This window comes from Acinonyx jubatus, chromosome A2 (genome assembly GCF_027475565.1).
Source record: "Acinonyx jubatus isolate Ajub_Pintada_27869175 chromosome A2, VMU_Ajub_asm_v1.0, whole genome shotgun sequence".
NCBI lineage: Eukaryota > Metazoa > Chordata > Mammalia > Carnivora > Felidae > Acinonyx > Acinonyx jubatus.
The window spans coordinates 5,747,563-5,764,447 of NC_069383.1; the positions used below are offsets into that span (position 1 = coordinate 5,747,563).

Consider the following 16,885-nt stretch of genomic DNA (forward strand, 5'->3'; position numbering starts at 1 on the left):
GCGCGGGTCCACCAACCGCTCAAGGTCCCGCCAATCACTGCACTCCTCACAGTTTGCCCCGCCCCCCCGCCCTGCACTAACCAATCACTGGGGAGTTAGCGTCTCTCCGCCCCTCTTGCCCACTCCCACCCCGTGAGACGTTCGAATCCTTCAAACTTCACTCGCGCGCTACCGCGGGGGGTCGCAGCCGGAATTTATTTTTAGCTCTGGGCCAGCAATCCCGCCCTCGGCTCCGCCTCTTAGCCGCCCCCAATCGGAGACGGAGTTTCCGTCCTGTCATCGCGCGGGCGGGCGGGAGCTATCCAATCAGCGCCCAGAGAGAACGGGCGTAAGGAAAAGGCGGCGGAAGAGGGTGGGAGGGTCATGACGCAGCGAGTTTCAGTCGTGACTTTTCCGGGGGCATCTTGGCGTCCCCTCTATTTCCCCTTAAAGTAAAACGTCGTCCGACGCGCCCCCGTGCGTTTCGGGGGCGGGGGTGGCCGCCGCGGCGGGGAGGGCGGTGCTGACGCGAGCCGCGGAGCGGGGGAGGCCCCCCTCCCCGCCGGCGGTGGTCACGTGGGCGTGTTTGGGGGCGGGGCCGCGCGGCGGTTCCGGGCGGTTGGGCGCGCGAGCGAGGAGCCCAGGCAGCCGCGCCTGCCCGCGCCCGCCCGCCCCGCCCCTGGATGCCGCTCTGCCCCGGCGCGGCCGCCGCCGATCGCAGCACAGCAGCCGCCGCCGCCGCCGCGGTTGATGTGGTTGGCCCGGGGCTGAGGAGGCCGCCAAGATGCCGCAGTCCAAGTCCCGGAAGATCGCGATCCTGGGCTACCGGTCTGTGGGTGAGTGGCGGGCGCCGCGCGGCCTCCGCGCCGGGGCCCAGCTTCGCCTGCGCGCCGGGACGCGGCGGCCCGGCCAAGTTTGGGGTCGGCGCGGCCATGTGGCGGCCGCGCGTTTCGTAACCAGCCGCCCGCCGCCGCCACCTCCATTTTGAGCGGAGGCGGCGAGGCCGGGCCCCGCGGGGCGGCGGCGGCGGCGGCGGGGGGCGGCCCGGGCTCGGGAGGCCGCGCGTGGGGAGGCCGCGGGCGGACGGGGAGGTCCGGGGTGGTCTGGGGCCGCCGAGCCGGAGGAGGGGTGTGCTCCCGGCCGGAACCGCCGCGGGGGGAAATCGCACCTGTCTCTCCACCTTCTTGCGGCTGGTTGTCCTGATCTTGCCAGCGGCCTTTCCGCCCCAAATTCAATAAAGTCCGTGGGATTTTAACAAAGGGAACGGCACCTTGGGGTTTTTTTTCCTGTCCGTGGTGAAGTTCAGCATTTTAAAGAAAACCAGGGACCTAAATTTAGGACGCTTGGCTCCCGAGGGCAAGTTTCCCCCCGAAGAAACCCAAAAGACCCCTCTTCGAAAGCCCCCTTGATGTTGCCACGACCGATGTAGGAAGGCAGAGAAAACGAGATTTCCGATGTTTCGGTGTCCTATTTTTCTACGAGGAAAAAAAAAAATAATAAGGTCAGGTACTTGTAACCGGGCTGTCGAAGTGATTCAGAAGTTTGTTGGGTTTTTTCCCCCCCTCCCAAAGGTTGACATATATTTGAAACTATTCCCGGCAGTCGCCTTTCTGCGTCGCTGAGGTGGTCTGGGGTGGGGTGGGGGTGGAGGGGGTGCCGGAAAACGAGTGAGGAAACAGAACCGTTGAACTTAACCATGCTTCAGGGCGAGGCTTTATTGTCTTTGACAACCGGAAGCCTGGAGAAATCACGTTTATTTTTCGGTGCTGTTTTTAAGAAGTAACTGTCTAAGGAAAACGTGCACTTGATCGTGGTGGCGGGCGGGGGGGTGGGGGTGGTGGATAGGGAGGTGAAAGCGAAGGTTTGGAGTCTACCGGGATTGCAGAAGGAAGCAACAATAACTGCCTTCGGAAAGCTTGTAACTGCCGGCTACCCATTGGATGAACTCCCCGACTCCGCTTTCTGTGCTGCTTCCTCACCCCCATTTTCCACCGCCGGTGCCAGGGTCTGTGCTCTTTGACCAAGATCAGCTACGGCATGCTTACTCATCCTTTTATCATCTCTCTCGTCGAAGTGCTGGGGGGTGGGGGAGTCCTGAGAATGGGGGGGGGGGGGAACCAAAGGCTGAGAGATGCCTGTGTAGAGATAGGGGGTGCCAAGAGCCCTAGGGATAACTCTGGTATGCAGTGGGAAATCATAGGTATATACCCATCGGGGGAATGGGTGAGAGGGTCTTGGTGGCTGCCGCTCGCAAGTAACCCTGCAGCAAATCGAGGCATTTAAAAACCACCAGCAGCCCACTCCCCAAGTGCCCATGTGGAATCTGACCTTTATTGGCAGCCTGAGTCACCCAGCCCTTGCTTCTTTCTCTGTTCTCTTTACTTCCTCTGCATTTGGAAGAGTGGGACTATGACCTGTTCTGGCTCTTGAGTGAGCTCTAATCAGATACAAAGTGCCTCTGAATAACCAAGTTACAGGTGACATCTACCTGGGCCACCTGTTTTCAGCTTAAAAGAATGTCCTAAAGATACTGACTGACTCACTGCTTGAAATTCTCCAGATGGTGATTCTAGGCTTCAGTAATAAGCGAGTCTAGCGTTCTATGGCGGTTTTTGCTAAAGAAGTCCTTATGTCCAACAGATCTGTTCTGTTTTGCCTTCCATCTATTACCCCCAACCTTTGCCTTTGATTTTAAAGTTGTTTACCTTTGTTAGGAACCAAGGCACTTTGTGGTTTGTGGGTCTTTTGTTTTGCCAGCATCAGAAAAGGAAGTATTGGCCACCCTTTGGAGAATTACTCAGTATTCAGACTTCTAGTTCACGGACATGTTTGCTTGAATGCGGTTCTACTAGAGAAGTTTGAGTATATGTGTTTCTAGGCTGTGTTATTTTTTGAGGCTGAGCTGTTGTGTCCTATTGACTGAAGGGAAAGAGAGGTAGAAAAGGGGGCGCCTGAGTGACTCTGGAGCGTGTGACTCTGGATCTCGGGATTGTGAGTTCCAGCCCCGTGTTGGATGTAGAGATTGCTTAAGAATAAAATCTTAAAAGAAAATAATAAAAGGTGGTAGAAAAAGGCTCAGCTAGAACCCACACCTTTCTCAGAACGTTCTCTTAATTAACTATCTTTTGCCAGTTTGACAGGTAGGGTACTTGTCATTGTGACTTTGTCGCGTTACCGACTTTATTTGAAGAGTTCGCCTTCAGATAAAACGAAATGCTGTGATTGTTTTACTTGGCTTTCAAATTTTGCATTTTTTTTTTTAAACCTTGATAGAACTACCAGTGAGGAATGTATAATTCGCAGGTAATTTATACAGCCCTTTTTCCTGAAGTGCTTTTCCTGTTATTTACAATGTTAAATTAAGCCTTTAAGGACACGTCACCTATAACGCAGTCTGGCTTTCTGGGAGTGCTTTGTATTAATTGTTTTAGTGGTGGCACATGTTCAAGCTCCCTTACGCCCATTGTTTCTAATACAACAAGTAGTCCCATGATAGGACGTAACTAAACTAAATCAAGCTAAAAATATAGTGTCAGGTCACTGTTTTCAAATAAAATCTGGTACATCCTTCCCTGGAATCTTCAGCAGAGAGCTTTGATGGTCTCGTTTACCATTAGACCGTAATCAAAAGGTTTTTGGTCATATATAAGTCTCTGAGGCTAACAATAGAGAGGGGATCACAGGAATGTGAAAGATCATGAGAGAGAAAATGAAACAGCCCTGTGGTTTGGTAAAAGACGATTCAGAAGTAACTCAAATTATTACCTTGTCAAAATGTTTTAGGTAGTAAAGAAGATGCACCTTTTAGTTGGATACTTCATAGAGAAATATGTCATTAAATCTGTTCCCAGTGGAATACAATCCAACTATATTCTTTTTTTAATTAAAAATATCTTTTTAATGTTTTGTTTTATTTTGAGAGAGGGAAAGGGAGGGGCAGAGAAATGGGGAGACACAGAATCCGAAGCAGGCTCCAATCTCTCAGCACAGAGCCCGACACGACGATGGGCTGGAACTCAAACTTTGGGATCATGACCTGAGCCAAAGTCGGACGCTTAACCGACTGAGCCACCCAGGTGCCCCAGAATGCACTCCAACTGTATTTTGACTTAGTGTCTTTTTAAATTACTCTATCCTTTTCTGACACATTTCATTGAAAATGATAAAAGGAAAACATTCTTTGCCATATATGAAATCTGTCCTCATGTGAAATTGTGTGTTCAGACACTCGATAACATTTGGTTGTGTACTTGTGGGTGGGGTAGTCCTATAGTGACCACCTTCTGTTGATGCTTGAAATTAACTTCTGTTTGTTTTTGTCTTTCGGTGATGCTCGTTTGTTCTGTTCAAGGGAATCATCAGAGCTTGCATTTGTGATCATGACAGTTTCAGCACTGGATGTTATTTTGATGTCCCTGTGGGTTCTATCTGTCCACAATTACTTTCATCAGGCCCAAAAGAAACAGTACCTATTGATACACTGCCCCAGGCATCCACTAACCTTCCTGTGTCTGTGAGTTTACCCATTCTGGACATTTCGTATAAATGGAATCATACATACATGGTCTTTTGTGATGGGTATCTTTCGTGTCACATGCAAATTTTCCAGATTCATCCATGTTGTAGCATGTATCAGTAATTCCCTTTCGTTGCCAACTCCTGTAGAAGAATTTTTTCTACCCTGTTCCATTGAATTCCACTGGTTTATTTTTCGCTTTCAATGGATCTTCCACCCATGACTGGTTTTGTGACATCATATCTTGGCTATTTCAAAAAGGATGGTTCACTGTTCTGCAAATCTTTCTACGTTTTGATGCATTTCAACATATGAACTTTTTAATTTTTAATTTTTTTTAATGTTTATTTTTGAGAGAGTGTGTGAGAGGGGGAAGGGCAGAGAGAGAAGACACAGAATCCGAAACAGGCTCCAGGCTCTGAACTCTCAGCACAGAGCCCGTCGTGGGGCTCAAACTCACGAACCGTGAGATCATGACCTGAGCCGAAGTCGGACGCTTAACCCACTGAGCCACCCAGGCGCCCCAACATACAAACTCTTTTAATCACATTTTTAAACATCACCCTCATTCTCCTTAGAAGAAATGTAAACATTGGGAGGCTTTAAGCTCACCATGCGAGATGCACGTTCTCCAAAATTCTCACGTCCTCCCGAGAGTTAAGGAGTTGATGGTTGGTAGAGTGCTGCCGGTCTTCCTTGAAGTGACAGTCTCACTTCTTTCATTTCGGGAAGATGTCTGCCCAGATAGTCACATTTGAAAGAATGATGGTTGGTCACTCTCGCGAGTAAAAATGATGCTCCGTGAGCAGAGTGGCTATTTTCAGGTCACTTCGCAAACAGTTGCGTGTGTGCGTTTCCTTGAGACAAACATCGTACTTCAGTATTCAGGAGCGCCATGTGTCGACATACCATTTTGTCACGCAGAATATTAAAAAGACCTGCTTTAAGGCTCAAGATAAGGTTAATCATTTTTACTGCTGTCTCAAGGGCACTCTTCCGTAAAAATTGTTCTTACCATGGGTGTACGGTTGTGAAGGCTGCAGCGTGTGATCCCTGGCGTTTGTACATCCGTACATGGCTTTCGCAGCGTTGAAGTGTAAATACGAACATAGTGGGAAAGGCACCTGGTATCTTGGTATTGTGATGAAAATGTTTTTGACCTCCTGAGCCCCCTGAAAAGGTCTCAGGGGACCCCCAGAGTTTCTCTGTTCTCTGAGAATCGTTGGACCGTGGCATGTGCCGAACCTGGCTGGGCTGCTACTTGCTGTCGCGCAGAATTGAATGGAGAGTGGCCGCATCCTGGATGCTGCTCAAAGGGGTGGTTACCGCCGTCTTCGAGGAGCCTTCCAGAAGAGGCCCGGTCGCCTGGTCGGAGAGAGGGATGGGGAGGCGGGAAAGCGCTCGCGTGCTTGGGAACTGAAGGAAGCAGGGTGGCTAGCAGAGAATATGGTGGGAGTAGGAAGTGAAGTTGGAGAGGTGGTCGGGGGCCGGAGGAGGGACGGCCTCGCAGGAACATCGGGGGACCATTCCTTCTGAGCGGTGAGTAGTGAGTTACCAGAGCCTGGGGAGACTTAGGACACCTGAAAGCGAGTTGACTTGGCCTCTGATTGTGATGCAGTTTGGGGTGAGTGTTGTGTTTTGACTTGGTAATGGTGAGACTCCCAGAGATCAGTAGAAATTGGCCACGGGTGGCAGCGTGTCAGGACCCACATGCTAATAACACAATTTTCCAATGTAAGCAGCAGAATGGGGGCAGGGGGACTTAAGTACAAGCAGCAGTGTTATCACAAAATGAGAAACCACCGTCCCTACCTGTGATCGCGTAGTCCAAAATATACTTTATTTTTAAATTTTTTTAACGTTTATTTTTGAGGGAGAGGGAGAGAGAGTGAGCAGGGGAGGGGCAGAGAGAGAGGGAGACACAGAATCCGAAGCAGGCTCCAGGCTCTGAGCTGTCAGCACAGAGCTCGACACGGGGCTCGAACCCATGAACTGTGAGATTGTGACTCGAGCAAAAGTCTGCCTCGCTTAACCGACTGAGCCACCCGGGCGCCCTGACACTTTTTTTTTTTTTTTTTTTTTTGAGTTTATTTATTTATTTTGGTTGGGGGGCAGGGAGAGAATCCCAAGCAGGCTCCGCGCTGTCAGCACAGAGCCCTACGTGGGGCTCAATCCCACGACCCTGGGATCATGACCAGGGCTGAAATCAAGAGTCTGACGCCCGTCAACTGACTGAGCCACACAAGCACCCCCTACGATACTTTTTTCTTAGTTGAAGGTCTAGAATAAGGAATTAACAGCTTTAATATTGTCCATGAGTGGATTGTATTTAGTTATGCAAATAAGTCAGAGCTGCACTCGAACATGATTGTGCAAGTTAAAGCGTTTTGAAATCTTCAGTGATCACCCTTGAGAGAACCTTTATCCTTAGTTCTAGAACTGTTTATCATCAAGTAACAAACTAAGCCAAAAGTAATCCAGTTCTCACAGCCCATCTTAAATCAGAATCCAAACTGGTGGGTACCTTTATCATGAATTTCTTGATTGATTTAGAAACGTAATTTAATATCTCAAACACAGAGGTCCTGGCACATTATTTAAAAAATTTTTTACGTTTATTTATTTTGAGAGACACACGCACAAGCAGCCGAGGGGCAGAGAGAAGGAGAGACAGAATCTCCAGCAGGCTCTATGCCATCAGTGTGGAGCCAGTGTGGGGCTCAAACTCACAAGCTGTGAGATCATGACCTGAGCCAAAATCCAGAGTCGAACACTTAACCGATTGTGCTACCCAGGTGCCCCTGGAATGTTATTTTAGTATTTTAACGTTCTTTTTTTTTTCCCATGTTTTTTGTTTTTTTTTTTTTGATTGAGAGACAGAACACGAGCTGGGGAGGGGCAGGGAGAGAGGGAGACGCAGAATTTCGAAGCAGGCTCCAGGCTCTGAGCCGCCAGCCCAGAGCCCGACGCGGGGCTCGAACTCACGAACCGCGAGATCATGACCTGAGCTGAAGTCGGACGCTTCACCGACGGAGCCACCCAGGCACCCCAACATTCTTAAACGTATACTGGGCATCTGATAAAAAAGAGTTCTGTGTAGGACATGGGAATTTGAAGTCGAAATTGAGATTAATTTAGAACGTAAGTACTAGAAGCCTTGTATTACGCTCTGTGGGTAAGTGAAAACTGGACAGTGTGAGGATCCTCATAAAATTAACTCCCTCGTGCCCTTGGCTGCTTGGCACCCCCCCTTACCTCCCTGTTCCCACTCCCTCATTTCTCTTTCTGTTGTGTTTGCAGAAAGACTCCTCAGGGACTTTTGAAACAGAAATTGATGTTTCAACAAGATACGTGATCCTACTTTTTGCAAGATTAAAAATTGAATATTAACTCCACAGTGTCATAGTAAATAGCTTGTGTACGCGGAAATGAAAATATCGACTCTCACAGTTAATGTAGTTCTATGAAATGAAAATGCTCTTCTAAGACTTGTGTTAGATACAAACGCATCCGGCTGATACTTCACGGTTTTCAAGTCTAAATCACACTCAGGGTATGTTAAGGAGAGTATTTTAAACCGTAGCTTCTCTTTCTTCTCGTTCAAGACTTGTTTAGATGACTAAAAAACACACGTGGCAGAATTCAACCATGCTGGCTAACATCAGGAGGGATGAGGGCTCGAGGTGATCTTGGCAGAGGGGACGCACCGAGGTCAAATGTGGCGCTCCGTGGCAGGAGGGGAGTGGGAAGACACTGGAATCTCCAGTGTGCCTGCTAGGAGAGAACTCTCCACAGTCGGGTGCATCTCTGAGCAGGCTCATGCGGCCTCGAGCACACCAGGGCGCTGGAATGCGTGACTGGGAGACACAGGAGCTGGGTGCATAGACTTGGGACCAGAAGGTCGCTGCAGTGCCCATGGGGGGAAGGGATGACCACAGATGGAAAGTCCCACGTTTAGGTTTCAGAAAAGGGTTCCCAAGTGCATATGGGTCGAGGCCCTGGGTTCACTTCCCAGGCAGGGGCGCCTGCGTGGCTCAGTTGGTTAAGTAAGCATCCGACTTCAGCTCAGGTCATGATCTCACAGTCTAGTCTGTGAGTTCGAGCCCCGCGTCGGGCTCTGCGCTGACAGCTCAGAGACCGGAGCCTGCTCCAGAGTCTGTGTCTCCCTCTCTCTCGGTCCCTCCCCCGCTCATGCTCTGTCTCTTTCTCCCTCTAAAAAAATAATCAGACATTTAAAAAAAATTTTTTTTTTTTTTACTTTGCCGTGCATTTGAACCACCCAGCGCTCATTCTGAACCACAGGGAAAGCGGTCTCTTCAATGCTGGGTGGCGCGTGTTGAGGAGTCTTGCCAACTTAGAGTAGTGGTTCTTCGAATTCATGGGCTTTCCCTGGGATTGTGGGCATGTTTTCTGGGCAAAGAGGTGGCTTCTGTCCACTCTCCAAAGGATTTCAGTCCCACCAACCCCCCCCCCCACCCCTGCCCAAGATTGAATTACTAAAATGACTGGTTGAAGGGGCAGCTGGGTGGTTCATTTGGTGAAGCATCTGACTCGGGCTCAGGTCATGACTCACGGCTCATGAGTTCAAGCCCTGCCTTGGGCTTGCCATGGTCAGAGCAGAGAGGACTTCAGATCCTCTGTCCGCCCCCCCCCCCCCACCCCTCCCCTGCGCACTGTGCGCGCGTTCTCTCTCTCTCTCTCAAAAAATAAACATTTTTTTTAAATGACTGGTTGAAGAGGACAGGGTGGGGATTCAGTGTCATATGTTATTCAGATAGGCATTCATTAAATGCTCGAGTAAGTCCCTGCATGTGCCAGACGCTGTGTGCTGAGTCACAGAGGCCAAGGCAGTCCTGATCCCTGCCCTCAGGGAGCTTCGCATAGTGAGGGAGCCACAGTAAGTGCCACTATTAATAGTAATAGTGGTTGTTTTCAAAGCATGGGGGGGGGGGGGCCTTAAACTCTGGGAGGTGTAGGTCCTGTTTTTATGCCTGTTCTGCAGATGAGGAAACTGAGCCACCAGAAGGTTCGACGAGTCGCCCAAGATCACACGTTTATTAAGTAGCTGAGCCAGGATTTGAATTGAAGCAGCAATTCCAGATTCCAGAGCCAGCACCGTCTGGGCCCGTTCACACATCATTTTCACATACAATCAGGATAAAGGCTTTGAAAGACATAATCCCGGGGACAGCCCTTGTGACCCTGGGTGGGGGTAGACAGTTGTCCCCAAAGAACCGTCATTAAATAATGCTGGAGTTAGCCGGGCAGGGGAAGAAGGGCAAATGCCTTCCAGTCAAAAGGAACGGCAAGGGCAGAGCCCCTGGGGGCTGAAGGAGCCTGGCCCAGTGGGGCCGGACCCCTGCGTGGTGAACGAGGCGGAAAAAGACGTGAGCGGGCGGGGAGGTCACGCGGGACTTATCTGCGTGCCGACTGTCGGTCGGGAACCGGCCTTACAGGCCTTGTGCAAAGTTTTAGACTTTTCCCTAGAAACAGCGAAAAGTCAAGGCCGTTAAGCGACAATTGAGATGATCTTGGACACCAAGATCGACTAACGTCTTCTCTAAATACATGTCGTGCACGCTGTACTGTCGCAGTAGAGCAAGTGAGGGAAAAGGTGTCATTAGGAAAATCATAAGGAAGAAGACACATTTGCAGACAGTACATAAACAAGCGAGCGTAGCCGCGTGCCAGTGAAACCTCACTTACAGACGCTGACATTTGAATTTCATCTAACTTCCACATCGGGAAATAGTATTGATTTTTTTTTTTTTTTTTCCAACCAGTTGAAAATGTAAAAACCATTTGTAGTTTGCAGGCTGTACAAAAACACCGGGGGCCACATCTGGCTCCTGGTCTGTAGTTTGCTGACCCTCCCGTATTGTGCCCTCAAGAAGATCCCTCCCCCTGCTCTGCGAGGTGCACGGGGCAGTCGGGGTGGAAGGGCGAAGACCAGGCACATCCTGCAGGGTCACCAGGCAAGATGTCGGGGACTGGTGGGGTACAGGCAGGATGATGAGGAGACAGAGTTGGCAGGTGATGAGGGGGGAATTGGCAAGGCTGCGGCATGGGAGACGCTAAGGGTAACCTTCAGGTGGTTCGCACGAGAGCCTGGATGCGTAATGGTGCCATTGGCAGAAGGGAGAAGGGGTACGCCAGGATTCAGAGATGGACCAGATTCATTTATGTACCTGCCAGATCACACACTCACCCTGCTTGCTGGCTGCGGAGGCCCTAGCAGGGACCCACCCAGTTCCCGTGGTCCTAGAGACAGGTGGCTGTGCCCACATTTGGGATTCTGAGAAGTTGCTGCTCCCGGATCCCCGGGTCACCCGAGGGAGTGCCCCAACACACCTTCGGGGTGCGGCGTCGTTGCCCTGCTGCCTTGGAAACGGGAGGTTGCAAGACCCAACTTGGGGGTCCCACGTGGCTTTACACTGCTCCACCAGGCATGGGTGCTGAGGATTCGTGTCCATCTACAGGGACATTCCTTGCTTTGGGGGGGGGGGGGGTAGGGGAGTTGCGCTCCGTCTCTAGACCTTTTCATCCTGCATAATTGCTACCCAAATGCGTAAATGTGGTATGAAATGTGTTCTTCATCTGGCCATGTTTCTGGATGACTGTTACCTGAAAAAACTGGACCGTATACAAAATGGACATATCTGCCATTTCTTAAACCTTTGTGGAAGTCTTCCTGGTAGGCAGCTAAGTTTATATACAAGTAGGATGTTCCTGTATCCTTTTTTTTTTTTTTTAATATTTATTTATTTTGGGGGAGAGCGCGAGAGGGGGACAGAGGATCCGAAGCGGGCTCTGCACTTACAGGCTGACAGCAGAGAGCCTGATGCAGGGCTCGAACTCACAAACCACGAGATCATGACCTGAGCCGAAGTCGGCCGCTCAACCGACTAAGCCACCCAGGTGCCCCGGATGTTCCTGTATCCTTAAACCGTCGCGTAGAGCAGCATTGCCCAACAGAAACACAATGCAAGCCATAGAGGGAATTTTAAATGTTCCAGTAACCACAGTAAACAAGTAAAAAGAAACAGGTGAAATAATTTCAGTGTATGTTAACTTATTAGCCCAATGTGTCCAAAATATCATTTCAATATATATTGCATATTTTTGGTATTGTTACCTTTTATCCTAAGCTTTCGAAATTCTGTATGTTTTACACTGTGTATGACATGTCTCAGGACTAACCACGTTTCAGATGTTCATCATCCACACATAGGGCTGCTGACCCCCTGCGGTTGGACAGCCTGGTATGTATATGTGTGTGTGTGTGTGTGTGTGTGTGTGTACACACACACACACACATATATACATATATAGCAAGGAATGGATGGGTGGTCTTAAATGGGTCATTGTAGATTCTTGAAGAACTTTTGAAAACACAATTTTTTTAAGTTTATTTTATTTCCTTATTTTGAGAGACAGAGAGAGCTTGAGCGGAGAGAGGCAGAGAGAGAACCCCAAGCAGGCTGCGTGGGGCTCGAACTTTTGAACCATGAGATCATGACCTGAGCTGAAATCAAGAGTCAGACGCTTAACCGGCTTAGCCACCCAGGCACCCCGAAGAAATAGCTTTCATAAACAACCATTTGCGCTCACCGATGAATGTCTTATTTCATTTTGCTAATTTTTTGTTATTTTAGTTTTGATGAATCTTAAAACTACATGCTCTTCGGTATGTTAAAAATTATGTTCTAATTTGGGAATCTATCTCCTGTTTGCTTTTCTCTAGCTCTTTTCCACCCTGAACCCCAGCCTTCTCCCCAGGTTTGGCTACAAATGTGGAAAAATTCATTCTTCCTTGTTGCCAAGCGTTATCAGGTCTATCCCCTCGCCTTCCTGCGAGTCTGTATCTCTAAATCGGTCCACGGGAGAAGAATCTCCTATTTTAAAACTCTTCAGGGAGCCCTCTCCATGGCCTTTCTTGGCAGAATTTTGTTTTTCTTTTAGTTTAATAACTCTGACAGTTAATAAAGTTCTTCATTTACGTAGCTCCAGTGTTCACGTTTCCACATAAACTTCTTGTATTCTCCTCAGTGGAAGCATCTGGAAGCATCATGCTTGGCAGGAGTGAGCACCCGGGAAGTATTTGAATGAGTAATAATTTTATGAACCAGTTTTGCTTGGTTATTCTGTCTTGTCTTTGTCGTAATAATAATTGCGCCTTCATTTTTTTTCTCACCTAGCATCTATTTTTAAAAAATTGGGAAGGGGGTGTGAAAGACGGAGAAGGTGTCAGCCCTGGTTAACTCACAGGAACAGAGGAGATAATTCATAAGACAGTGTTTTACAAATTCTTAAAACAGTGTCTGGCTTGTAGTTTCTGGTGAACGGTTACATTTTGGATTATCTGCATCCCATGCCTTCCTGGGAGTCTGTGATGGAGGTGTGGACGTAGGTGTGCCTGTTAGAATCACAGCGAACACCGAAGAAGTCTTTACGCGCCCCCTTCTAAAATCAGAAGGTATGCGTAGTTTTTGAAAAGGCTTCCTTGGTGACCTTGACGTTCATGCCTATCACCCCAGCCCCTCAAAAAAGCAGCAGCAGCCTGTTGACAGAACCACACATTTTGTACCGAAGTGGGTGTGGTACTTCAGGGGGGCACGTAACTGGCATTGTGTACCACGTAAGGAGCACGTTCCTGAATCTTCCTACGGTTTGTTGTTATTCTGGCCCTTTTGATAATGACCCGTTCAGGGTTCAGTGTGCAGTCCATTTATAACCCCAGGCGAGTCTGCGGGTCTTTGCTGCCGCCTGCAAACCTCGTCTTTTCGCTGATGCCCCTCCTGTTGGTGGTTCGCAGAGAAACACCTTCCTGAGACCGCTGTCCTGTCCCTGTGGCACTCTTGAACCAGCCAAATGCTGCAGAGACGGTGACGTGCCGGTGGCAGGCTTTACTCATTAGCAAGTCAGAACCTTCTGCTCCCGCGTCCTCCGGAGCTGCAAGTAACATGTGGACGTGTTAGGGGAGGACACGTGGAAGGGGGAAGGCCCGGCTCTCCCAGCTGAGTCTAGCCCCCAGCCACCAAGGAATGACTGCCGGACCAGCCCTGCGCTGGGATGCCGAGCCCATCCTTGATTGTGGAATCCGAGAACAGATGACCTGGTTGCTGGCAGTAGCCACAAAATTTTGGGGTGGTTTGTTACACGGCAGCGGATGACCGAACAGTTGGGGGTTTCCTGCTTTAGGGGTTTGTGTGTATTTTTATACTTCTTGATTTCTTTATCGTGCTATTTTTTTAAGATGTTGATTTTTTTTTTAGGAGTCTGGTCTTGTGTTTTTTTTTAATGTTTGTTTATTTTTTTTATTTTTTTTTTAAAACTTTTTTTCAACGTTTTTTTATTTATTTTTGGGACAGAGAGAGAGACAGAGCATGAACGGGGGAGGGGCAGAGAGAGAGGGAGACACAGAATTGGAAACAGGCTCCAGGCTCCCAGCCATCAGCCCAGAGCCTGACACGGGACTTGAACCCACGGACCGCGAGATCGTGACCTGGCTGAAGTCGGACGCTTAACCGACTGCGCCACCCAGGCGCCCCAATGTTTGTTTATTTTTAAGAGATGGAGAGACAGAGCAGGGAAGGGGCAGAAGGAGAGAGGGAGATACAGAATCTGAAGCGGATTGTCCTCCCAAGCTGATTTAGTCGTTAACTGATTTAGCAGTTAATAGTATTATTACTAATAGCGACATTTATTGAGGATTTACTAACATTCCAGGTATTCTACATGTATTTTCATTTATCTGTAAGGTAGGTACTGTTAACCATTTGACACATAAGCGAATGGACTCAGGAAAACTGCCTACAGTGACATAGCTAACAATCACCATCCTATTCTGCATAGTAAAAAAATAGTAAATTTCTTCCCCCCACACACATTTTTTTTAAGTTTATTTATTTTTGAGAGAGAAGAGAATACGTGCATGTGCAGGGGAGGGGTGGGAAGAGAGAATCCCGAGCAGGCTCCAGACTGTCAGCACAGAGCCCGATGCGGGGGTTCAAACCTACAAACTGTGGGATCATGATGTGAGCCAAAGTTGGGTGCTTAACCAACAAGCCACCCAGGCACCCAGTGGCTTCCCCTTTCTTATACTTTTTTAAAAATCGGGTTTTATTGATGTATAACTTGCATATATTAAAGTACGCATTGTAAGTGTAAAGTTAGATGAGTTTTGATAGAGTTATTCACCTGTGCGACCATGACTCCAAAAGACAGAACAGAACCTTTGTGTCATCCCCAAACCTTCCTTCATGCCCCAGCCCCACTCCCAGGCAAGCACTGATCTGCTTCCCATCACCGCGGATTAGTTTTTCTTTGTTCTAAAATTTTATATAAATAGAATCCCACAATGCATACTCTTTTTGTCTGGCTTCTCTCAGAAAGCGTGATGGTTTTGAGATTCATCCGGTCGTCATGTGTGTAAGTAGTTCGGTTTATTGCTGAGTACTATCCCATTGAATGGCCGTGCCCTCATCTGTCTCTCCTGTCACCCGTTGGTTGGTTCCAGCATTTACTAATAAAGCCGCGGTAAGCATTTGCTGCGTCTTTGTGCACATGCGGTCATTTTTCTTTGGTAAATACCTAGGAATGGTGTTGCACGAACCACGTATTTCTTAAGTGTGTAACGTTGTGGGAAACTCCCAAACTCTTCCCCGGTGCCGTTTGTGCCATTTCCCACTTGTACCAGCAACAAATTAAGAGTTCCGTCCTCACCGAGGCTTGGTATCGTGGATCTTCGTAACTTTTGCCCTGCTAATGACGAAGGTGGTGGGTCGCGGTTTTATTTGAATTTTCCCCGTGGCTAATGATGTTGAGCATCTTTCCGTTTACCTGTTGGTATGGTAATTCACACGTCTTTTGTGATTTGCCTCTTCCCGTCTCTTGCCTATGCTGTTGGGTTCCTTTTGAGTTATTTTGAATACACACAGAAAGTAGCTCAGCGGTCAGGTCACTGGGAGCTGGGGAGGGGACAGGGGAGTGGAAGTGACGGCTCACAGGCATGGGGGTTCTTTCTGGGGGGATGAAAATGTCCCAGAGTTGGTTGTGGTGACAGCTGCCCAGCCCTGTCAGTGTACTAAAAATGTAATCGTGCTCTTTAAAGAGATGACTTCTATAGTACGTGAATTCTATCTTAATAAAGTTCTTTAAAAAACGAAAGGAAAAACAGGTGTATTCGTGTCCTTTAGGGAAGCACCCCAAATGGTGGGTTGGGGGTGGAGCAACAGAAATGTATTGTCACAGCTCTGGGGTCAGAAGTCTGAAATCAAGGTGCTCGCGAGGATCTGTTCCAGGCCGGTCTCCCTGGCTTGTACGTATTGACATGTTTCCGAGGCACCGTTAACAAACCTCATTGCATGGAGTAAAGCAGTAGAGACCCTAATAGTGTGTTTACAGCTGCTTCAGGAGGAGGAGGATCTGGATGAGACTGGGAGGGAATGGGATCCAGAGCACAAGTGGCCAGGAGAGCATTCGTGGGAGGAAGAGGTGGTCACAGCAGGTGACCGCTGAGGTTAGACACCACTTCACGCGCATAGCTGTGTCCCAGGACCTGCCTCATATTAGATGTCCTTTAAATGCGTATGATCAGAGCTGCTGGGAGGAACTAGAGGATTTGGGGACATCCCAGAGGCTGGCGGAGAAAGGTGACTTAGGGTGATCCAGGAGATGTGAATTTGTTTCCTGACGACAGTGGTTCTCAGGCTTGGGTGCCCCGTAGAATGGGGGCGGGGCTTGTTAATACTTCCAGTAGGTCTGGTTGGGACTTAAGAATTTGCCGTTGTAATAGGTGACCCTGGGATGCTGCCGGGACTACATTTTCACCACTTCGACAGGAGGAAAGGGGGCCGTGGGACAGCACAGGGGAAAGGTGCAAAGACCGTCGCTTGAGAATGGTCGTTAACCCACAGGGTTGCGGAATTTTTCTGCAGCTGAGCTCCACAGGCTCACCAAGGGCAAATGATCAGATTAAGATCAGAGGGTTTTTCAGGGGCCCGGGGAAAGGAAATTGGAGGGGGTTGACAAGAAAGTAGTGGGCAGTGATTTATCTTGGGGCTTAAAGTGATAGGCAGGGAAATGAAACATGGTGGAGATTGGAGATTCAGGATGTGATCACGTAGAGTGGTAGATTTCTGACCTTTCCGATTACAGCCTGCACTAAGAAAGAGTTTACATTGGGACGCAGTCATAAATGTTTGTATAACTGAAAGAAAAGTTTCATCACTTTATTACAGGCAATCCACTCTGGTGTACTCTGTCTTTAAAAACAATCTGGGGGTGCCTGGGGCCTCAGTCAGTTAAGCGTCCGGCTTTGGCTCAGGTCATGATCTCATGGTTCAGGAGTTCGAGCCCCACATCGGGCTCTGCGCTGACAGCTCAGAG

General features: G+C 48.8%; 1 protein-coding gene across 1 annotated transcript in view; it reads left to right on the forward strand.

Moving 5' to 3' along the window:
- The first annotated feature begins 384 nt into the window (after positions 1 to 384).
- The window catches only part of RHEB (Ras homolog, mTORC1 binding), a 44,313-nt gene continuing 27,812 nt past the window's right edge, over positions 385 to 16,885 (forward strand). The window contains exon 1 of the mRNA XM_027051324.2: positions 385 to 815. Coding sequence (XP_026907125.1) covers positions 764 to 815 — 52 coding nt within the window. The 5' untranslated portion in view covers positions 385 to 763. The remainder of the gene's footprint in view (positions 816 to 16,885) is intronic.